The sequence below is a fragment of the Scleropages formosus genome, chromosome 14 (genome assembly GCF_900964775.1).
Source record: "Scleropages formosus chromosome 14, fSclFor1.1, whole genome shotgun sequence".
Taxonomy (NCBI): Eukaryota; Metazoa; Chordata; class Actinopteri; order Osteoglossiformes; family Osteoglossidae; genus Scleropages; species Scleropages formosus.
In genome coordinates this window covers 19,997,427-20,020,949 of record NC_041819.1, presented here as the reverse complement: position 1 = coordinate 20,020,949, position 23,523 = coordinate 19,997,427, and the positions used below count along the sequence as shown (strand labels likewise).

At 48.5% G+C, this 23,523-nt stretch overlaps 1 protein-coding gene across 8 annotated transcripts in view; it reads right to left on the bottom strand.

The window, feature by feature from the left end:
- LOC108928973 (phospholipid-transporting ATPase IG-like) overlaps positions 1 to 18,851 on the bottom strand; it is a 45,348-nt gene extending 26,497 nt beyond the window's left edge. For all 8 annotated transcript variants that reach the window (XM_018743209.2, XM_018743210.2, XM_018743205.2 and 5 more), the window contains exons 1-3: positions 18,243 to 18,851; positions 4,547 to 4,666; positions 593 to 682 (exon numbers count right to left, since the gene is read on the bottom strand). In XM_018743209.2, the coding sequence (XP_018598725.1) occupies positions 593 to 682; positions 4,547 to 4,666; positions 18,243 to 18,269 (237 nt within the window). In that variant the 5' untranslated portion in view covers positions 18,270 to 18,851. The remainder of the gene's footprint in view (positions 1 to 592; positions 683 to 4,546; positions 4,667 to 18,242) is intronic.
- Positions 18,852 to 23,523: the final 4,672 nt, after the last annotated feature.

Here is a 23,523-nt window from a genome sequence, read left to right as displayed (position 1 = left end):
AAATGCTTTATTTTCACTAAACGCCACTTGAAATTAAGATGTAATTTTTTTTCCCATCTGAGGTCACAGACCACTGAAATGTAGCCCATGGACTCCAGGTTAAGAAGCCCTGATTACGAAGATGCTCTTACTGTAAATACTACGGTACACAGCCGGTCTACGAACTGAGAACGACTGCCGCATCTGTGAATTTCAAACCTGTTCCGCTAAACCCCCGCAGCATTTCCGCTCCCTTCAAAAATAAGCACCACTAACACAAAGCACATGTGAAACCTGTGACACACAACTTTTTTTTTTTCTTTTTTTTTTCCAATGTGCTTTTCTGAGGACAAACGGAGATGCGTGTTTCAGCTGAGCTGCTGTTTTTAGCCATGAAGAGGCAGAGGACAGAACTGCGAGGGGGTTGTTGCACATTTCGAGCAGCATCATCGCTTCGGCGCATCCTCACACCCGTCAGGAACGGCAACAACCGCTTTTTATCGTACCAACGAGGCAGAACAGCGCGTCCGTTGTGTTCGCGTCTCTTCAGCATCAGCAGATGCTGAGACACCAAGTGAAATAAGCTTGTTAGACACCTCAGTGGTGTACTCACCTGGACCAGGAAGATGATGAGGAAGTAAAAGTTGGCAATTCTTCTAAACTGTTCGAACAGATTCTTGGGTAGAAAGTTCCAGATTGTGTACTGCAAAGAAAGAACAGGAAGCTGTGAGAATGGGTAGCAGTCACCGTTCTCTCAGGAAGTGGATTCCAACCCACTGGCAGGTTGGATCTAGAGAAGAGGCTGCACCTTCTCCACGTATCCTGGCTAGTCTACAACATGAAGCCAGGTGGAACGAACGTGGCTGACCTCTGACCAAGGAGAACACCGGGACTGATTTCCAGGTATTCAATAGACTCGGATTACCGACTCATCTCATTAATTCCAGATGCGTTATCAACTTCTGAGCAGACCATTCAAGTTTTTCTTGACTGCCGATACCACGCCAGTCTCTGATCGGCCAGTACCAGCACCAGCCGCCGCACAGCAACGTCAACCAGCTCAGCACGTGTCTGAATGGGGTGATCGATGCCGCTGTCAAGAGGGGGGTGGCCAGATACCAAGAGGTGAGGGGACACCGTGTGAGCTCTTCAAAGAACAAGGACCGGTCACTGATGCTGCAAAAGATACCAATGAGCGCTCCCATCAGCACTTGCTCCAAGTTGTACCGATACTATGATATTACCAAGTATATATTCCAAAAGGTTCAGTATTATTAAATACCACCTGACTTCTGAGCAGACCATTCAAATTTTTCATGACTGCTGATACCACGCTAGCTGTAGGAACACTCATCTCCATAAGCCTTCCAACACCGTAGAGCAGGTAACTCCAGATGAGCATGACAAGAGAACGAATACACCACTCCGAGGATAGGAACCCATAAGTAATAATTATAAGGTGGGCGGTTGATGCGTTAGCCTTACCAAGATCATGACCACGGTCTAACCTCAGTCTTTGTCTGTTGGGGTTGCGGGAAATGATGAGACTATCGCTGCAAAGAGGGCTAAGGAGAGCACGGGAAGAATGGAGACAGTCATAAGACACAAAGCAAAGGGCACTGGGGAAGAATGGGGGCAGTCATAGCGATAAATGGCAGATTGACACACCAAGAGAAAGGACTGGTTCATCGCAGAGAAGGGGGAGGGGCACGACCGAAGGCAGATGCAGGAAGACATGCAAATGCTGCAGTAAGAGCTCAAGTACGGGCTTGACGCAAGCCATGAGATTCTGGATGGGGGACTGGATGCGAGGGTAATTAAAACGCAGTTACACTGTCACACTGTAGAGCCATCGATCGGGCGACGCGAGATGGGAGCCACGGCAACGCGATAAAACTAATTCCCACCCAAGATCGCTCATCCACACAACGCCTCTTGGCAGGAGCGGAGGCGGATCGGGGGAACGGAGCTATCGGCCAATCCATCCGCACGTTACCGCCAATTCCAACGCATCCCGACACGGAGACGAGGGAACGCTGGAGCGAGGGATGGAGATGAAGGTGGGAGGAATGGAGCCGAGAGACAAGAGAAGAAAATGGAAACTGGAGTGCGAGAGAGCGAAGCAGAGAGCTGCGGGATGGGGAATTACTGAGGGTCAGGACTACACGGCAAGGGCGCAAAATGCACTTGGCTCGGGCTCCTCCGTGTCCGCGATAGGGAAGAAAAAACACTTAGTATTTTATACAATATTCAACGTTTTAAAATATAACGGATTCTCACGGCAGCCTACGTGCATCTTGATATCCTTTTGAGTCACGGACCCCACTCAAAAGTACAATGAATAATTCAAAGATGACTGATAAGAGGAAGACTTAAGCATCTGAACTAAAGTCACTCGCCTAGTCCTAGACCACATTCGTTAAAATCCACAAAATACCACTAAATGGACACAACAGATCACCGCTTAATAACTATATACAGGTACATTAACCTTGTGTTCATGTGGTAATTTTGTTTATGATAATAAATATCAAAGCATTCGTCTCATTTCCATCATTTCCATGGAAACTGTCGACTCTCAACATTGTTATTGCAACATTAAGGAGACCCGCTTTGCGCAGCGGCGCTTGGCGCCAAGATTTTGCAGCACAATTACTGTAAACATGGTAGAATATTAATAGGCACAGATGTAAAGTGTGCTTTTGTTTGCGTGGCAACACACAATGACAACGAACTTCCCTTATTCTCATTAATCGGGGGGGCTTCCGATTGCGCTCATTCCGACTGAATCAAGCGAGTGTGTGAATGACACAGAGAGTGTGTTTCACTGATGTATGGATGAGTGACCTATTGCAAGTAGTGTATCTAGCAGAATAAGTCTTCGGGTGCTCTGGTTTCCTCCCACACTCCAAAGACATGCTGTTCAGGTTCCCCCATAGTGTGTGAATGACAGTGTGTTCCACTGATATATGGATGAGTGACCCATTGTAAGTAGTGTATCTAGCAGTGTAAGTCACCGCGGTGAATAAGGTGTGTCGGCTCGTAACACTACACAGAGTTCATTGGAAGTTGCTTGGAGAAAAGCATGTGCTAAGTGAATAATGTAAATGTAAGTGCACCGCAGATGCACTGTGAGAACTACGGTAATGACAATAATGACGAACAGAGTTCTATTCAGGGGATGTGGATGGCGCACCAGAGAGTGCAGCAGCTGAAAGAAGAACCGGAGCAGCTGTACGTTCAGCAGAGGACGGAGATGACCAGGGTGTGACGCACACAGAGCGCCGACGAGCGCGAATGAAGGTCGAGAGCGATTAAACGGTAATCAAAAGTTACAGGGACACCCTGAAATACGCCCGTTTGAGTTACGAGAATTTGACTACGCCCCAGCTTCGGCTCACGGGGCACCACCTCGCGTTTACGAAGACGTTTGGATTTCACGTCCCTCCCGACAGCCGAGCAGCGCAAGGCATTTATTAATCGAGCAGATACTTTCCGACGACGCAAGATACATTGATTATTAACTAGAGTTCAGCTGACACCTTCATCCATGGTGACAGAATGCGAGATACGCTGCGCTTAACTCCAGTCATCGGCAGATTTATACAGCAGAGCTATGGAACGAACGAACGAACAGCAATTTAGAGTCATCTATTAAACTGAAACATAAGTCTTTGGACTGCGGTAGGAAACCCACGCAAACAGGGAGAAGGGATCGAACCCGCGCGGAACCGCACAGTCAGGCCCGACGTCCATTGATCCGTCCATCGATTTCTTTTGTTTTTACTGTGCCATTTTGTTGGTTTTTTTTTTTTTTTAATCAAAAGTTTAATTAATACACAAACACTACATCGTTTTGTTTGTGAGCATTTGTTTGGTAGATATTAGGTACAAAAGAGCTGAACGAGCGCAGGCAGCCAGCCACGGAGTATTACGGCGTAATTAATGACGCTTTTGTCACGTTGCGTTACTCTAATATTAACTACTGAAGTAACTTTGCCCTGTTCGGTACAATTTGTTGACATTTTAGCAAAAATGTTCATTTTTGGGGCACGGGAACACGACATTGCGAGCACTAACACTAATGGCAAATTGAGACAATTATGACAACTCAATTTATGAAGGGTTTTTCCACAAACAAATTACCTTTATAAGGTGGGGGTGGATACTCGTCTGCCCATCTAGACCATTTATTAAATGAAGAGAAGGAACAGGGGGCGGCGCAGCAGCCCGGCAGGTAGCGCCGGTGCCTCCTACCTCCCGGACGGCGGGTTCGAGCGCGGGCTCGGATCCGGCTCGGTCCGCGCAGTTTGCACGTTCTCCCTGTATTTGCACGGGTTTCCTACTACAGTCCGAAGATGCGTTTCGGGCGAATGAGTGACTCTAAACGGACCTTACTCTGCACATCCTTGCATGTGTGCGCGCGAGCCCTGCCTCGCGCGCCCATAATAAGAACCTGACCCCGTACCGGACCAGCAGTTACCGAGAACGAAACGGACGGCTACACCGCCATCCGACACCCTTTGTCCCAGGGAAGGAAAGAAGAGACTCAGAAGTAATAACTCACCTTGGACGACACGATGCGGTTGTCGCAGAACTTCTGCTGCGGGAAGGCGTCCGCGACGGGGCTCGATCCGCGTCCCGCGTGGATGGTCCTGCTGTCCACCCGCTTCTCCTCCCCACCAAACTGCACGGGGCCCGGCGGACAAAACGACGGAAGGTGAACTTTCAGAAGATGGAACATCTCGCAATCATTTCTCATAGCGGTACAATGAGATTGTGGAGACATTAAACACCCGGAAGCGGCAGCTGAGATCAATCTGAAATTAACAGTTTTTGTGTCGGGTCACACACAAGTTTATCATATTATGCAATTCAAGTTATGGCACAAATCTCAACACATCTACAGGTCTCAACATCGTGAACTTCAACCTCTTTCAAGCGCCAACGCCGTTTCGCCGCCATTCCGAAATCTTTACTTATTCCGGAACACTTTATCCTCACAATGAAGACATAAATCCTTCGAGAGCAGTGGGCCAAGAACTGCTTAGGCTGCACGTACTCCTTCGCGACTTTTTTCGCGAGAGGAACACAAGCTGTGTACCAGCGCCGTACGCGGTCTAGCCTCAGTAACAGAACAGACCGTTCTCCGTGGATTCCAAAAATCAGATTTATTAAATGCCCTTCGTTCCCTCAATCTGATCACTTCAATGCAAGGTAATTCTCATAATGGTGTGCAGGTGTCGTACTGTAAGAGTGTGTGGTTTTATAGGGCGTAAAGTGCTTTCTTCAAACGCTTTGCTTCCTATAGGGGATCTTTGGCTTAAGTGGAAGAGAAAAAAAAACCACACCCAACCAAACCCACAACAGGAAATACTAGACAGACAACCACCAGCAAACTAGGACAGATGGGCCAGATGGAGCATGAGAAAAGGAAAGAGAGACAAGCCAATATGCACATGGGGGGAGAGGGGGGTCCAACAACTCACACAGGCACACAGATTATTATTATTATTATTATTATTATTATTAATCAATTGTGGAGGGGGGGCAGCAGGTCTGGCCAAGTCCTGCTCTCTGGTGGGTTTGGGGTTCGAGTCCTGTTCGGGGATCCTTGTGACAGACTGGCATCCCATCCTAGGTGTGTCCCCTCCCCCTCCAGCCCTGCGCCCCGTGTTGCCGGGTTAGGCTCCAGCTCGCCACGACCGCGCTCGGGACAAGCGGTTTCAGCCAGTGTGTGTGTATTTAAACTACATACACTGTCTGCAGCAATTTATAGCGTTAGGTTTGTTTTACTGCACGATTACTGACCTTTCTATAACGCGGCGATGGAGTCGGTACACAAAACCTTCGACTCCGACCCCAGCAGCCCGATTATTGCTTCCGACTCCGTGACGCCGACTCCACAGCGCTGCCCAAAAGCTGCGCGTTATTTTGGGGGTCGACTTATCGGGGGAACGCAGGCCCAAACCTGCATTACACCTCGAATTTTTGGGGGTCAACTTATACGCCGGCATGTACGGTACATTTAGTCAAAGTATTTTTCCAGACTCCGACTCCAGCGACCCAATAATCACTTCCGACTGATTCTACAGCACGGCTACGAAGGCGTATACAGTCATTTTTACTGTATCGGTTTCCGGCACCACAATCATTAGTACATTAGTAGCAGGATGTGGGATTCAAACCCAGATCTTCCCAGAGCACGAGAACAGCTCTCTTCACTGTGCCACCGCCTGTCAATTTAGTGTCTCGCAAAGCCCATGTCGAGTTTACGACGGGGCCTCGTTTGACTAACGTGTAGCCGAGACTCACAAAACAGGAAACCGAGGTTCACGGCGACCAACAGCCACGTTGAAGCTTTTACCACAACGAGAGGCACCGTCGCAACAGCATACCGCGGTCATCGGGCTCCACGCAGCCTGAATCACCTGGGAACAAAGTCCTGCCTCAGAGCACCTTCACACTTCTAGCTTTATATGCACGTACGCATTCATGACTTACAACAACGCTAAGTCCGTTACAACGATTTACCCATTTATACAACAGAACAGCAGCAGGATGTGGTAGTTAGGGCAGCTAGTAGCGTAGTGGTTAGAACTACTGCCTTTAGACCCAGAGGTCAGCGGTTCAATTCCTACTGTAGTGTCACCGAGTAAGGTACTTGACCTCAAATTGTTCCGGAAAAGAAAAAATTAGCCAGCTGTATAAATGGGTAAATAGTTCTAAGTACCTTAATATTGTAAGTTCCATCCATCTTCTATCCCGCTTGCCCTAAAAGGGTTGTGGTGGCAGCAGAGAGAGCAGAGAGGCCCAGCCGCCCCTGGCCCCCCGCAACTTCCTCCAGCTCAATCTGGGAGATCCCAGGCCAACTGGGCGATATAATCCCTCGGGGCCTCGTCCCAGTTGGCCGTGCCTCGTATACCCCCAAAAGGAGGCGCCCGGGGGGCATCCTTATCAGATGCCCGAACCACCTCAACTGGCTCCTCTCAATGCGAAGGAGTAGCGGCTCTACTCCGAGTTCCTCCCGGATGTCCGAGCTCCTCACCCCGTCACGGAGAGCGAGTCCCAACCCCCTGCGGAGAAAACTCATTTCGGCCGCTTGTATCCGCGATCTTATTCTTTCGGTCATTACCCAGAGTTCGTGACCGTAGGTGAGGGTAGGGATGTAGATCGACCGGTAAATAGAGAGCTTCGCCTTATGGCTCAGCTCCCCCTTCACCACTACAGTCCGGTACAGCGACCGCATTACTGCTGCCGCCGCTCCCAGTCTGTAACCGATCTCAGACGGTACAGAAAAGCATCAGCTGAACAAATAAATGTAATGGTGTACCTGAACCTAGAGGTCCTTCGACTCCACGACAGCAGGGCTAACCACTACACATGGTATCCTGAACATGCTCTTTTCTGGAAATGTAGCTTAATATAAAGACAAAAAATTTAATTATTCATCATTATTTAGCCAATGTTGCCTAGGGAAACATACAATGCTAGATAACCTTAGAATTGTTTAGATTCATACAGCTGGGTGTTCTCATTCATATCAAGGTCGTCCTTATTGTTTTTTTTGTCAGTTTAGGCTAAGCACCTCGTTCAAGGGTACTACAGCAGGAGCAGAGATTCGAGCCCAAGTCCATTGCGTCCAAGGTGGCAGCTTTAACCAAGAAGCCTCCTGCTCGTCTTTCTATTAATAGCCATGACTCCCTCTTCGCTGCTATTTATAGATCATAATAAGGCAACACTAAAGCTAGCAGGGATATAGAAATGGAAGTCCCTAAACACAGCTCAAAACTTATTTTTGGGTGAAGCTGAAGGGCCTGGCAAACTTCAGACTCTCCCCCCTCTGTAATTATGAGAGAAGTTCACGGCGTAATTACGGCGAGCCATTTACATCAAAGGAAACACAAGGTCCCTGGTGTCCCCAAGCGACGCAGCTGTTTGCAGCATTATTCTCGTCGGAATTTACTTTCAGCATAAAAGGCGATTGTTGCAAGTTCACTTTTTTTTTGGAAAAAAATAAGTTCATATAATGAGAGCAATGAAGCCTCTGACCTATCCCACCCATCCCCCCGAAATGTCATTATAATAAATAAATCTTCCTGTGCCGACCTCCCTACTCCTCTCACCCAGAGTCATTAACCAAGAGGCAAGAATCCTCTCTCAAGGTCGCAGCTCCACCACGTCAACACAGGCAAGCGTCTATCGCCGTCACTCAACAGCTGCAGCCTGCCGTCTCGGCCAGAACCTCGACCACATTTCCAATGAGCCGTGGCATTCGGGGACCCAGGAGAGATCAGCAGAGAGTCCGTTATATCTCTCCTGCCTCCAGGCCACATAATTGAGACCTTCGACACAAATAACTCGTGACTTTGAGTTATCCTCACGGTTCTTATGTTTTATTTCCACAACAATGAACAATCAGAATTGTTCAAGCAACGGTGTTTCCTCTAGCACTTCTACGGACGCAAGAGCTGGACACTGAAGGAGGAGGACAGGGAAGATGAGACTCCTTGAACTGTGGTCCTGGAAGAGTGTTTCGATATACCATGAAAGCCAAGAAAACAGACTGACGGTGGATCAAGTCAAGCTGGAGCTCTCGCTGGAAGAGCGAATGATGATAATGAGGTTATAATACGTTGGAGACGTTATGAGAAGACTGGATTCCTGCAAAAGGCTGTAATGCTGGGAAAAGCTAGAGCGAAAAGGAGAGCCCAGAAACAAGAAGAAAGTAGATCGCGCTGGCCGTGATTTCGTGACCCTTCCTCTTAGCTATGTGGTCACCAAGAACCAACACCGACAGTGTTTGACAACAAGCGTTTTGTTGCCAGAATTCAATAAAATGAGTCAATCAACTGGTTAGCATTTAATGAGGGTTAAGCTTTAAGGAAAAACCCAGCGAGGCACTACGACAGCTGCAGATGAACACGGATACATTTCGAACGCGACGCGACCGCAGCACGCAGTCCAACGAGCAGCGCTCAAAGTGAGTCGTACATCGAGACGGGCGAGAGACGACTTAAAAACCGAGTCAATGCAATAGTCACATTATTCGATTACGCCTCGTAAAGCTCACAATTTCAGCAAGAACAACTAAAGACTGCTGAGCTGTGAACTCCAGAGAAATCAAAAATGACCACTTGAAACAAAAGGAGAAGGAGATCGATAACACTAATGCCAAATGCTCCGCCGAGACCGGAATCGATTGAACGCGGCACGAAAAATAATAACGGCACTCGAAACATTTTGCTGTGAAACCGGCCTCGAAAGGGAACCGCGTTTCGGTAACGAAGACGGCCGGCACCGAAATGGGCGCCGAACGCTGCGGGAGCGCCCCTTCGGCTCGGAGCGTCGGCCGTCTTTCTCGATGAAGGGTCTTTCCGCTAATCGGTGGCGTCGCGTAGAGTAGGACTCGTGGGGCGTAGAGAAAGATTACAGCCACTTCCTAGATGGTAACTGAACCCGGAGATAAGGGTGAAGAACACATTCCTGGACCGGTGTTTTTTTTTTTTTTTTTTTTTTTAAATAACGTGGCTGGATTAGATTACATTTTGAGTGCAGTCAACAGCTTCGCATTTTTCCCCTCCACGCTCATGCTGAGCCTCTCTCCCTTCCAGTCATTAGAGTCCCAGTCAGAGATGCTCTAAACCCGCACTTCAAATCGCTTACATTTGGCCGTCTTACAGCTCTCATTACGGGCTGCTCATCCATCCAGCGGAGGCCCGCCTTCTTGCCGCCGGTGCTCGGCGCTGGAATCTCGGCGTTTACGCGCAAAACGAGAACCGCCATAAAACAACAGGAAGAAACACGATAAACTCCGGGAGGATCCCTGCCCTCTGGGTGCGCCGAATTCAGCCATTCCACGGCAAACGCGCTCCTCCCTTAGCCTCTTCCGCCGCACGGTCCGTTCAAAGACGATCTGCGAGAATCCTTGGGCGACGGAATCTTTTTACGAAAAATGAAAATGCTACGACTAGGAGGATTTCGAAAAAAAAAAACCAAGGCGAGGAGATTTCATGGGCTGCCGCACAGCCACGTTAGCAGGAAAACACTTTAGTTTGGTGCGACGGTAAAATTTTCCCTCGAGCAGGGGTGGCACTGGTGGAAATTTTATCATCTGAACACCCAAACTACCTACCCAGCATCCTCCAGGGGGGGAAAACCCACTGAGAAAGTCACTTGCTGCTTCTCTCCTCACCGCAGGTGCGCTTGGTGAACCGCGCAAGCTCATATTTGGCAGTTGACCCCGGTTCAAAGCTCTTTCAGGCGTTTCCCGTCGTACAACAGACCCTGGCAACCGCGGCAAAGGGGTACGGCCCCGGTCTTCTACCTCCCGCTCTCGCGGCTCAGCGCTCCACCAGGAAGCTGGTCTCCGCCTGAAAGGCCTCCGGGTCCACGAGCGCTAAAACACGCATTCCGAACGGCAGACGGATGACACGGGCCTGCCTCCAAGCACAGCCGCGCCCTGCCCTGCCAGGAACGGCATCCAGAACCCCGCGGAGGAGGGGAAGCACGCCTCCACCGGCACCGCCGGACCTCCGCGGCTTCCAAGTCCCTCGGAACGGCTTTACCGCCGTGTAGCGAGCGAGCGAGGAGGTGAAATGCAAGCATCCTGCTCCATAGGGGGAGCCGATTCAGGCCGGACGGGAGGAAGAAAGGCCATCGAGTTTTTGCTTCCATCTCCTGGTAGAAGGCGGCTCCACGAAGTCCTCGTCTAACCACGTTTAAGGGCTGAACTGCGGTCAACGCAGGTCCTCAGATCTGACGGACCGTCCTTGTTCATCGCAGGCCGCAGACTAATCTATAGCTGCGGAATAAGACCAAGGTCGCCGGGAAAGCACTGCGAAAGCAGATTAGCGCTGCGAATGCCAAGCCAGCTTCCAATTAGCGTTAAAATGTCTTTATCCCCAAGTAGAAGAACTTTTAGCTGAAATTGGAATTTGAGGTAAGCAAACAAAGTAAATCATCGCTCAGCCCAAGGATTATCCTCACTAAAGATACAAACCTTATTTATCAGTTCTTCTTCAGAAAAGCCTGGCACGTTATGGCAGGATGGGAATTTTATACGAACCTTTGTTTTCATCTAGTCAACACGTCGGGGGGGGGGGGGATGCAGGTCTGTCTGCGTCAACAGTGGGGAGACGCTGACTTTGACTCACCGAGTCCATTAGCAAACCTCACGGCAGAAAGGCATGGAGCGGAGCAACGGGGGTGGCCAGCAGCCGGGGTCGACGACAAGGCCTCGCAAACCTGGGGCATCACCCACGCGTGAGGAGCCCAGAGGAACGGGACGACGACAGCGAGACGGAGCGAGGTTTCGACCTTCCGTCGCTCGGTCGGCGCAACTGGGAAGCGCGTGCGACACCGGATCACGTGGCGCGGTTAAGGAAGTACAAGACTCTTTGTTCCCACTTGACGCTGTGCCGACAGCGTGTTCCCTGCGGGCAGTTCAGCCAGTTGTACCAAACAATAAATCTAGAATCAAAAACAAGTCTTCCTGTAGTATAAATCACTGCATTCAACTACTTTGACAGCGAGGGGGAATTTGACCATACACCAAAAAAAAAAAAAAAAATAATTTAAAAGAAAGGAGAAAAAAAAAGAAAAAAAAAAACCCACTTCCTCTAATCCACACAACTCACAAAAACATGTTTCTGCAGGGCTTCTGGACTCTGACGCCACCGGCGCAGCCAATCTGAGGCTCAGCCACTTGGACGCTGCTCTTCTCACTCCATACAGTGTGGTCCCATCACTCAAGCTTAGTGGACCTCAGCTACCCACAATCCCCCTCACAAGCCCTATATGGCGCTGCCCATTTCTCAAGCACCTTATTGTTCCATCACGCCAAGTGCCAAGAGAGCCATTGTCCGGTCTAGTGCCCGCCCTCCGATTAAACAGCTTAACTGGTTTCGGCAGGAATATATTCTGCGGCCACTCATTGCGAGAACCTCCGGCGCACAAAGGCGACCGCGCTTTGCCGTTCCGCCAGCAAAACGGGGTGGTCACATGCCGTGGCGAAGCAGCTGACGCAAACAAGTTTGGCCTGTTTGGACGTGTTAAGGTATGTAGGGGCAACACCTGCAACTCGACAGTTCGCAGAGTTCGGAACTTCGGTGACATCCACGCTAAAGAAGATCCGTAGAGCGTGACATTCGTTGCCTCCAACGGTTGCTCGGAAAGCGCTCGTCAACGCGTTCCACACACCCGAACGCGAAGCGAATTTCTAACAGGAGGAATTCAGGTCAGGTCGGTTCGAGCGCTTCCTCTGGGTAACGCCGAGTCCCTCCGGACCCGAGCGGCTCCACTCGGCGACCCAGAAAGTAGAGACCGAACACACGCTCCGCGCTACTGACCGGCAGGATCCTCGCTACCGATTCACAGTACTGATGCAAGTTTTTTTTTTTTTATTAAACATTTGGCCCCGAAGGGGGTGAACAAACATCCTGCACCACGAAAACCTTAACGGAACGACGTACTAGGCTGCAGGGGGTTTAAGGAGATTCTGGCAGGCTGAGAAGGAGCAACCCAACTGGCTGGACAGCACCGAGATGCACCGATGGAGGCAGGTCCCCCATCCCTCTCGCCTGCGCACGATGACTAATCCGACGCATGGTTGCGCGGGAGCCATCGCTGGAAGGGGGGGGAGAGAGAGAGACTCGCAAACCCAGCCCGACAGGCTTAAAAATTGACACCCTCGGCGGCGCAGTTTCCGGTCGTTATATTTAATAGAGAGGCAGGCTGCTGGCCGAGTTCTTCCCCACGAATCGGCGAGAGCTGCGCGGGATGGGCTGGCGAGGAACGGAGCGGCAATCTCCAGGCTCCGATCCGTCCTCCGCGTTCCTCCGGCTCGGCGCAGCTCCGCCTTCCGCACCGTTGCGGGCCTCGGAGCCGGAGCGTGTCGCAGGGTGACGATTTTGGGACACGGGGGTGCGTTCGCTTGCGCGTCTACGCGTGTGTGCAAACACAGATTCCGAGCTGAGGGTGACGCGGGAGCACTTCTTCGCCAAGGCTCTCGGGCGGACGAGCTCAGGCGTCCTGCTCAGCACGCTCCTCACGCTGCCCCGCGAGTGGGCAGCAGCCAGCGGTGAGGCGAGGCGAGGCGAGGCACGGCACGGCGAAGCATGGTGCAGCGCAGCACGGGGGGGGGAGGGTGGGGGGACCTCGGGACCTGGATTCGTTACAGAGCGCACAGAGGAGATGCATTGTTAATGGACCCGTCCCGGAGAGGAGTCCCGCCCCAGAGCCCAGGAGGCACGGGGGAGACGGCGAGGGAGGAGCTCAAGAACTGGAGCGCGTCCATAACCTGGTAGGACGAGAAAAGAAGCGGAAAAGGAAATAAAGTCAACAATCAAAAGAGAGGCTTCTTTCTCACCCCCTCTGAAAGAGTCTTTCCGCCAGCTTCAGCAGTTCCGAGAGACCGGTTTACAGCCCTACATCCAGTGTGATTCAACACCCAGCCTCATATCCTTTCCTCCATCTGCGGTCAAAAAAATATGTACAGAAGACACACGCAGCCCCCCTCATATATTAGATTCCATAAAATATTGATATTTTTGCCCTTCTTTGCATCGGATGAGCCAATAAACCATTTCCACATTTACACTTTTGTAGCTCAGGCACCTGCACGAAAAATGTCCTCTCGTTGTTCCCGAGTCCAACGCGTTCTCTGAGCGAACTCCACAAAGTTTATTTCGGGGTGCGTCAACGTATTCGTCGCCCGAAATCTGCTTTTAACCGTCATTGGGTCTTTGGAAGACCGTATTGAGAAAGGAAAAGGGGAGACCGTTAACTCAGCCCAGAGTCTGATCATTCTGGAAATTAAACATTAAAATGACATTTATCAAGGTCTAACAAAATGCTGAACACAGTTTAACGAAAATTAAATGAACATGAAAAATAAAGGGGGGGGGGACGTGTGACAATTTCTATCCCACTTGCCTGTTGCCACAGAAAATAAAATCACTGCAATGGTAAACAGGTAGAACCTCATACAAACGCAGAGATGTGACAAATCCAGAGACGACAAACCAGAATGGATACTTGAGAGCCCAAACTCACAGGAGGCACCCAGCGCTCAGTACGGGGTGACACATCTGTCCTAATGCCGGGTTTTACCCTGTCACGGATCCGACCAGAGTGCAAACACGGAGCTCCCGTGCCCTCCCGCCGTCTCCTGGTGACCCCCCCACAACAACATAAGCCCTGCGCGGCCAGCGGCCTGCCTCACACCCCCCGCGCGCACATCTCCCCGGAGGGCTCGAGCGCCGCTGCTGCTTTCAACGCTCCGGCTTTTCCTAGCAGGTGGCGCAATGCCTGCACGGAAAGCGCTGGCCTGTAAAGGGGGGGGGGGTCCTTATTTTTCCACATGATAGGAAGAAAGCAACAAGTGCACACACACACACATCACACCTCACCGGTCTGCTGAGTGACACGCCAACGCCTTGCGAGCACAAGTTCACGAACCCGGACCCACCCACCCACCCACACAGTCACGCAATAAAGGACCAGACTCCAGCAGCTCCTCGTCCTGAGGACGGGGATACTTTAAACCACATACATTATTATTAGCAGCAGCACCCATCTCCCAGTGCTCCCAGTCACTCCTGAAAGAGTCATTCCAGACAGGACGGAAAAGTGTGTGCGCGTGGGGGGGGATGCGCCCTGGCAGCAGAGGAAAGGCCCCCCTGCCAAGGCCCTCGGCGTCTGCCTGGGAACTCCTGCGGTCAGTTCTACGTGGCCGACGTCCACGCAGACCGGGGACACAAGCGATCGGGTCAAAGGGGGAATCGGCCCCAGACCAGGCGAGACGTACAGGGCGGCGCGTAGAGGCGGAGACCGGAAACCACTTCAAAGGACCAAAAACATGTGGAAAAACAACGAGCCGATAACCGCAACGGACAGAAGCTCACGAGGCCGGTTCCCACAGAACGAGGAAACACTCGAGACACAAAAGAGTCTTTCAAAAAGATCCGGAATAAGACGCGAGCGCTCGCTTAACAGTGCCGTTAACTGCGGACAACGCAGCTCTCAGATGGGGGACGAGGAGGAAGAGAGAGCAAATGAAACCGAAGACGCTTAACGTGGCCGCATTACGGCTGAAATGCGGCCCATTTTGCTGCTGTTGGCTTCTAGACTAGAGGAAGTGGCACAGCGAGTGGGCTGCTGTCTCACAGTGCCTGGGTAGCGCGAGAGGACATGGGTTTGATCCCCCCCTTAGTCTGTCTGGAGTTTGCATGTTCTCCCTGTGTCTACATGGGTTTCCTCCAGGTGCTCTGGTTTCCTCCCACACTCCAAAGGCATGGCGTTCAGGTACACCCGTAGTGTGCGAGTGACACGGAGAGTGTGTTCCACCGATGTATGGATGAGTGACCAACTGCAAGCAGCCTAAGTCACCGTGGTGAATAAAGTGTGTGTGGGGTGATAACACTACATGGAGTTCATTGGAAGTCGCTTTGGAGAAAAGTGTCTCCTAAATAAATACATGTAAAAGAGAACATGGCTCAAATAGGGGCCTTATTGAGTTGGTAGCAGATTCCTATAAATAGCTAATAAAAAAAAAAAAATTATAAATCATTTCTGCATATTATGACTTTGCAGCAGGTAGCACTGGTGTTTCACAGCTCCTTGGATGCAGGTTTGGATCTGGCTTAGCGTACCCTGTTCCCACCCCATCTGGAGTGTACCCTGCTTCACACTCTGTGCTTCCTGGATAGGCTCTGAAGCCTCACAACCCTGTGGCTGCACAAGTGGTCACTAATAATGAACGCATGAGCAGCATATTACTGCATAATTAACACAAGTCTATACTCGGTTAATATAAAATCATAATTGGCGACTCCACAACGATACAGTCTTGCAATGAAACTCACTCCCTCACCATCCCGAACCACATATCCATGCGAGGGTCATGGCGGTCCAGAGCCTATCCCAGATGAACAAGGCACAAAGCCAATCGAGGTAGACCCTGGAGGGGATAAGAACCCATCACACATCGCAGCGTTCTGGCACCTTATAGCTGTTCTAGTGCCAGGAACCGTTTTTTTTCATTTTATTTTGATGCTCGTAGGATTGTTACCCAACCAGAAAATTACACACAACACACTAAAGGTGCTATAACAGAGTCACTCCTGGTTAGTGTATTACACATGTTGACATGTATGTATATTTGAAGGCTGTTCCAAATATTTTTTATTTCAGAAGACTAAACCCGTGTTAAAGAACATTTGCTTTTGATGGACTGGAGAGATTTCCATCGGTGTTCCGCTTTAATCCCCGGTACCTTGTTTGCGCGATACACCGGTAGCCCGGCACGCTAAATACCTCGCTCTTTCATTGTTCGTCTCTGGCATGTCATGAATTCGTAACATCCCTCATCAGGGCACCTTTCGGGTCTGTTCAGGAAGAGCTGGTTACGGTGGAATGGGGGGGGTGGGGGTGGGTGGCCTATGTTGCACAAGGATGCGACACAAACATAAATAAATAAGCATAGAGGCTCAAGGAGACTCGCAAAGTACTGCTCAAGGCACCAACCGTGGGACCGAGGTTAATGGTGCTGTGTGTGTGTGTGTGTGTTTTAATTTGGACGTTTCAAAGTCCTCTAAATCTGCTACTCATAAAGCCTTCAATATATTACTCATTACAGACTAAAATAAGTTCATCTTTCCGAGGGGCAAAAAGACCTTCGAACGAAGCACACAAAACAGCAATGACAATGTACCCACTGCAAGGTAATGTTATTCATGGCTTATGAAAATTTATGGGAGCTTCTGGATTCGCTGAGAAACAAAACCGCTGAGCTTGCTTTATAAAATATGAATAAACTAAACGCACAAAACCATTGTGTTTTCATTTTTTTTTTTTTTTAATATCCACACTGCTAACTGTGAAAATGCAGCATTCCTGTCCTTCCGAAGTGTCAAAAGCGGTTGCCCGGGTTCACTGGGGCACGAGAGGAGCATTTTGGAAAATGTGCCATTTAAAAAAAAAAAAAAAAAAAAAAAAAAAAAAAAGAGGTCCAAGGCTTGTGAGGAATGAGGATGAGCGCAGTTTCGACTATGACATCCCCCTCCAAAAAAAAATCTGGAAGAGCTCCAGGATAAATGTCACCACTTTCCGGCATCCGTCAATAGACGGTGACACAGAACGATGTAAAAGGGAACGTGTCCCAAGGAGGAGGCAAAGCTGGGTCACTGACATCAGGAATACATATCGCTCTGTGCGCCAGGGAATTTACACACACGCTGCCATACGTGAAAACCACATACACCTTATTACTATAGTACTTACATTTATTTATTCTTTTAGATGATGCTTTTCTCCAAAGCGACTTACAGTGATTTATTTATTTATACAACTGGGTAATTTTACTGGAGCAGTTTAGGGTAAGTACCTTGCTCAAGGGTACTACAGCCAGAGGTGGGATTCAAACCCACAACCTTTCCAAAGGCTGCAACTTTGACCCCTACACTACCGGCTGTCCCTTCAAGGCAGAAAGAAAAACTAATTTAAGCCTGACCTCATACTTCCGTCACGACTGCTTCTAGAATGAGGAAGAAACGTGTCCCCTCTGAGCCCGTCATCGGCATGCAAAGTGAAACTGAGCTTTTTCCAAGAAATCCGGGAGGGTCAGTCACTAAGTCAGTGTGGACGGGCCGCTTGGTGGCCCTTCTGGGGTAAATACGGAGGGGAGAAGGGCGGACCGCCGTGCTCAGGGTTCGAGTCCCACAGCGCCGCTGCTAGAGGAGCTTTTTTCCCCGGTTTCAAGCATCATCGTGAAGAGACACTTTTCACACTTACTAAGACAACGAGGGCTCCACACCTCCATCCTCCCCACCACGTGGCACGTGTCGTGTCTTGTCGTGTCGTGTGTGTGACGGAAGCGTCGAATCCCCGGTCTCGCGGATGGATCCCCCCCAGAACAACGTGTCTCTCGAATAATGGAGGGCTCTCAGACCTCCCCCGAAGCCCGGGCCGAAGCCAGGTTTACGATCCAGGACCAGGTGTGAGAAAAGTTAGGGGACCGGACACGGCTCACAGACGGGATTCGTTTCTCACACGAGCTGCTGGGCATCGACCCAATGCAGTTCCGACAATGAATGAGCGCAGAGGAGGAGACCGGGCGGGCGCGCGCGCACATACACACACACACCCGATCATCATCTGCAGATATAATGATCTAACTGAAATGATCATAAAAGGCAACAGGAGGAAGACAGGGTGTACTCAGCAGCGCGCGCGCACACACACATATATATACATATACATACCAGACATGTGAGTCTCCTTCTCCACATGCTGCAGTTACCCCCACACGTCCTGCGTGGGTTCTGAATGTGGATCCTGAAGAAGAAGCAGCAGCAGCTCTGGTCTCTCAGTCTCACTCCGACCGATGGCGTTTCTCTCACTCAGCCCTGCTGGATCTTACATGTGTTTCATTCCGACCTCCGAAACATTTTCATTCACCCGAATCCATTATCGCTGCACTGACTGACACCGGCTATTATTTGCTACATTGTTCCCATTTTTTCTCGCCGCGCCGTTTCCACCACGCTGCTTACATTGCGTCTCGTGAACGCGCTCCCCCTCGCGCCGCGCGGTACGAGCACTAGCGCTGCTGCCTCCTGCTCCTCCTCCTCGTGCGCGAGGCTCCGGCGCTCCCTGACATGATACTGTTCTACCCTGTTGCTGTACCGCTCGCTCGCTCGCTACAAAAGCCCCGCGAGCACCGCTCTCTGACGTCACGCCAGTCCCCGTGACGATCAGCTCAAGTCACTTAAACAAGATGCCGAGCGCCTTCTTCTTCCACCCCCTCCATTCGCTGTCAAACAATTCCACTCTTCGCTCCGCTCTCGCACCTCCTCCCCCGAACGGAACGAGCGGCTCCGGCAGTAGCTCCGCCCCCTGAGGGTGCGGTCCCAAGTGCTCCTTGGGAAATGTAGTTCAAACGTCTTCCCCCTTCCCGTCGACTGCGGTGAAACGCTGTTGGAAAGAGTCCCCGCTATACGACACCTCGACATGCGTCGATTCGTACGTACGCGTCTCCTTATTACTGGCAACACCTTGCAACCTCGGAGATACGTCGACGGACTCGCAAGGGGACGCATATTTACTTGAAACATAAAGTTTAAAAAATATAGTCTTTGAAGATTGTAAAAGGTGTTTTTTTTAAGAAAATGCTATAGTAGTAGGTATCATTTTCCCTGCAGTGCTGTTTATGTTCAGCGTTCAGTTCACTCTGTTATCATAATGTATGTAGAGTACATATGGAGACAGCAGTGTAGTGGGTTAGTGCTACTGCCTTCAGGCTAGAAGGTTATAAGCTCAAATCCCACAACCAGCTGTCCTTGAGCAAAGTAGTTACCCTAAATTGCTCCTGTAAAAATTATCCACTGGTAAATGCTTATAATTGTAATAACTTTTGTAACCTTAACATTGTAAGTAATCAGCTAAATAAATATCATCCTAACATACACACTGGCTGAGACTGCTTGTCCCGAGCGGGGTCGCGGTGAGCCGGAGCCTAACCCGACAACACAGGGCGCAAGGCTGGAAGGGGAGAGGACACACCCAGGATGGGATGCCAGTCCATCACAAGGCTCCTAACATACAGTTAGCTTTCATTTATTAAATCAGTAACATAACTAAGTAGGTAGCTTAACATTCAAAATTGCTTTAAAAAAGTGTCAGATGAATATAATTCGCACTTTGTGCATTTGTCACATGAAGGGTGACTGAAGCTCCAAGAAGGCAGACAATGTGGATTGAGAAAAACGTCAGCTGCAAATTTCATTCACCCTTTTCATCTAGTCATTACTGTTTGAGAACTTTTTATAACTAATTATTTATCCCTTAGTTATGTAATTTTTACTATAGTAATTCAGGGTTAGTACTTTGAGTGGGTTTACCCAATGTACAGAAGTACGTGGGATTCAAACCTATAAGTTCTAAGGTGATATCTCTATCCACCACCTACCCGTTTCTCCTTCCTGCAGTCCCACCCAACTTTTTATATTTCCTCTATTTATTCATGCAAAGTGCCTTTAAAAGTAATCAAAACAGAACCTAAAGTGCCCCCAGTAAAAAAAGATATTTTCAGCCGAAGAGCACAATTGAAATAAGTTGTCAGACATCTTTAAGTGTGCGGAATACCAGCAAGTTGGTGTAAAGAGTTAGACTAATATATAGAAATTAATAAAATTAATGTTTAATGTGTAGTCGAATTATTGCAATAAAAGTAACACATATTTTTGCTTTTGCCCAAGACCCCAGTCACGATGCATCCAGTCACAGGCTCATGTCAAAAGGCTTCTTATGACTTACAGTGTACAGGAGCTGGAAGTTGCAAGATAGTCTTAAATATCTCTAGGCTGACATGTTGCAATCAGTAAAACATTGTAGCACCGACTGGCTCAAAGCAGGTACTTTTCTTGATTGGCTGTGAAAACATATCTTACTACGTTAATAGGCCACAACGTGGTAGATGGTGCACAGCGGTGGCACAGCGAGTCGCGCTGCTGTCTCACAGCACCTGGGTGGCGTGAGAGGATGTGGGTTCGATCTCCGCTCGGTCTGGGTGGAGTTTGCATGTTCTCCCTGTGTCTGTGTGGGTTTTCTCTGGGTGCTCTGGTTTCCTCCCACAGTCCAAAGACATGGTGTTCAGGTTCCCCCATAGTGTGTGTGTGGCAGAGAGTGTTCCACTTATGTATGGATGAGTGACCCACTGTGAGTAGTGTACCTAGCAGTGACTACAGTCCAGGAGAAGAGGTGAGGAAGAGGCCACACTGGGTGGGGTCCAGCGTGTGCCTTCCATAAACACCATCCAAAACCAACTAATACTATAGTAACATATTAAATACATTACATTTATTTAGTTGACACTTGAGGGGGTGCGGTGGCGCAGTGGGTTGGACCACAGTCCTGCTCTCCGGTGGGTCTGGGGTTCAAGTCCCGCTTGGGGTGCCTTGCGGCGGACTGGCGTCCCGTCCTGGGTGTGTCCCCTTCCCCCTCCGGCCTTACGCCCTGTGTTGCCGGGTAGGCTCTGGTTCCCCGTGACCCCGTAAGGGACAAGCAGTTCTGAAAATGTGTGTGTGTGTGTAGTTGACACTTTTCTCCAAAGCAATTTACAATGATAATCTATTTACGGTTATTTACCCATTTATAGAGCTGGGTAATTGTACTGGAGCAATTTAGGGTACGTACCTTGCTCAAGGACATTACAACCAGAGGTGAAATTCAAACCTGCAACCTTTGGGTCCGAAGGCAGCAGCTAACAACTAAAGTGCCAGCCGTCCCTGCTAAACAAATACAGTAATACGCGTACTTTTACTACACATTGAAGCAATTTCTGTTTCAAAAGCTAGCTGAGGTTTGAATGTATTCCACTATAAATAAAATAAAGTCTATTATGATCAAAAGGTCTTGCAGTCGTGAATGAAATCCAACCCCATGTAACAAATATTATCTAAACAATGTAAATGATTTTTATATTTAATTGTCGCACTGTTAATTAAATATTTAAAAATTGCTGTTAAATATACACCTTCCTACTCGGCTGATTGATTCTTTCCAAGAGTCCTTGTCAAAAAAGCCCTTATAAAGCTCTTCGATGTCTCCACCGCTTGTGCGGGACTGTTGGGTAGAGAACAAAACTGCTGTTGTCTTGCAGCGCCCCCTGGTGGTCAATATGCAGTATTACACCGGTCGTTTCGCCGTGTTTTTAACGAGCATGCGCAGACCCGTACAACTACTTGGATTATAATCCTTGGCTGTATTGTGGTACCAGTTGGAAAATGAAGGAAAGTGCATTAAGTAGGAAATATGCTCAGTAAACCACCGAGGAATTAGGATGAAATTATAAAGTTCGACGTCCATCATTTTTGGCTGTAAATTTCTTTGCGTTTAGTCAAGTATTACAACAAGTTCTGGCCAGTAAAAAAAACGCTTTGGCGAAAGTAGAAAACTCTTGAGTCTGGGGGTTAGTTAGGGTTTAAAAGAAATTCCGTTTGACGCACAAGGTAATAATCTGAACAACGTTAAAACAAGCTGATAGAAAACATATCCGACACGCGTTTTACATCTCAAATTTAGTAGAATTAAGTATTGCCACACTTTGACTTTCTTGTAACACACAGACATTACAATTATTTCTGTATTTTACATTGGAAAAATACAAACCAATATTATCTTTTTTTGGGTGCCTTGCTGGACACTTTTTGTTCCGTGATGTCGTTTTTTCCCCTTGGTAATTTTACAGTGACATTTTATTAATTTTACCGCTTTACTGCGAGCGGCCGGGTTAAATTTGAGATGTGTTATTCACAACATGTCCACTAGATGGCAGCGCATCCACGGATGTAGAAAACACGATACCTGTTTATTTCCTGTCACGTAGGGAGCGGTGATAAATGTTTTTATTACCCTATAATAAAAGTTCACAGCCGTAAACAATGTGATCCGAATATGAGATATGTGACAAGTTTTATACATAACGTTTGTATTTACCTGGGCCAGTAGGTGGTATTGCATCTGTTTGTTGTAAAAGCCTAAATACATGATTCTCACCAAGCTCAAAACCCTAATAATAGTTATTATTATAATAATGATAATAAACTTTTATTTTTAAATACATATATTTAAATCTGCGTGCAATTGGTGGTCTTTTTTCCAGAGGTGAGATGAATGAGATGCCGGTATAAAATAGATGAGTCCTACTTTTGGAGTCATGAGTGCTAAGTAATTGAAAGAGACATTATTATATACTCTACTATTAACCATTGTGTGGCTTCAGCACTACTTTGTTAAATACATTTACAAAACCAAAAAAAAGAAAAAAATTACACAGCATTTTACTGTTGTTTACTAAGCATTTATTTGCAATTTTGCCTTCTGCTTTTTTTCGAAATGCTAGTTTTCCAATTTGTGGTTTTGTTTTTTCATTTGAATTTATTTTCAGTTTTGCCAGTGTTGCTTTACTGTAATTTTTTATGTATTAGATAAAATTGAGAAAATCCTTGAATCAAATCTTACCTATAAGAGATGAAGCCAAGAGGAATCAAAACTTACAAAAAGCAAACTGAAAAAGGAAAAAAAAGAATTAGACGTGCGATTTACCATGGTTTTAACAAAGTTCTGCCTCTGTCACTTTGCTGTATCTTTCCAAATATACAGACTGAGAAAAAGAGCATGCAATTTATACAGAAAACAAGGGAAGGCAGCAAGTACACTTAGTGAGCGTACCTTATCCCATATTAAACCACGTATTGTTTATTGACCAGAAAATGCAAAATTCCTTAAAATTTGTTTTTTTGATGCGTGCGCCTTGCGTTTCATTGGGGGAGAAGTTACGCAGTATTTTCCGTACCTCTTACATAATTTTCCCATTTCCCAACTTTTCCCATCGACATAGTCATTCCTTCACTGCTAAAGTTGTATCATCCCCTAAATCTTTCTGCTCCAGCTAAACCGGGGAACCTTTCCCTAACCGTGCGTCCCAGAACACCCCTCCCCCACCATCCCAATCCCCCTCCAAGACAAGAGGCTTGAGACTCT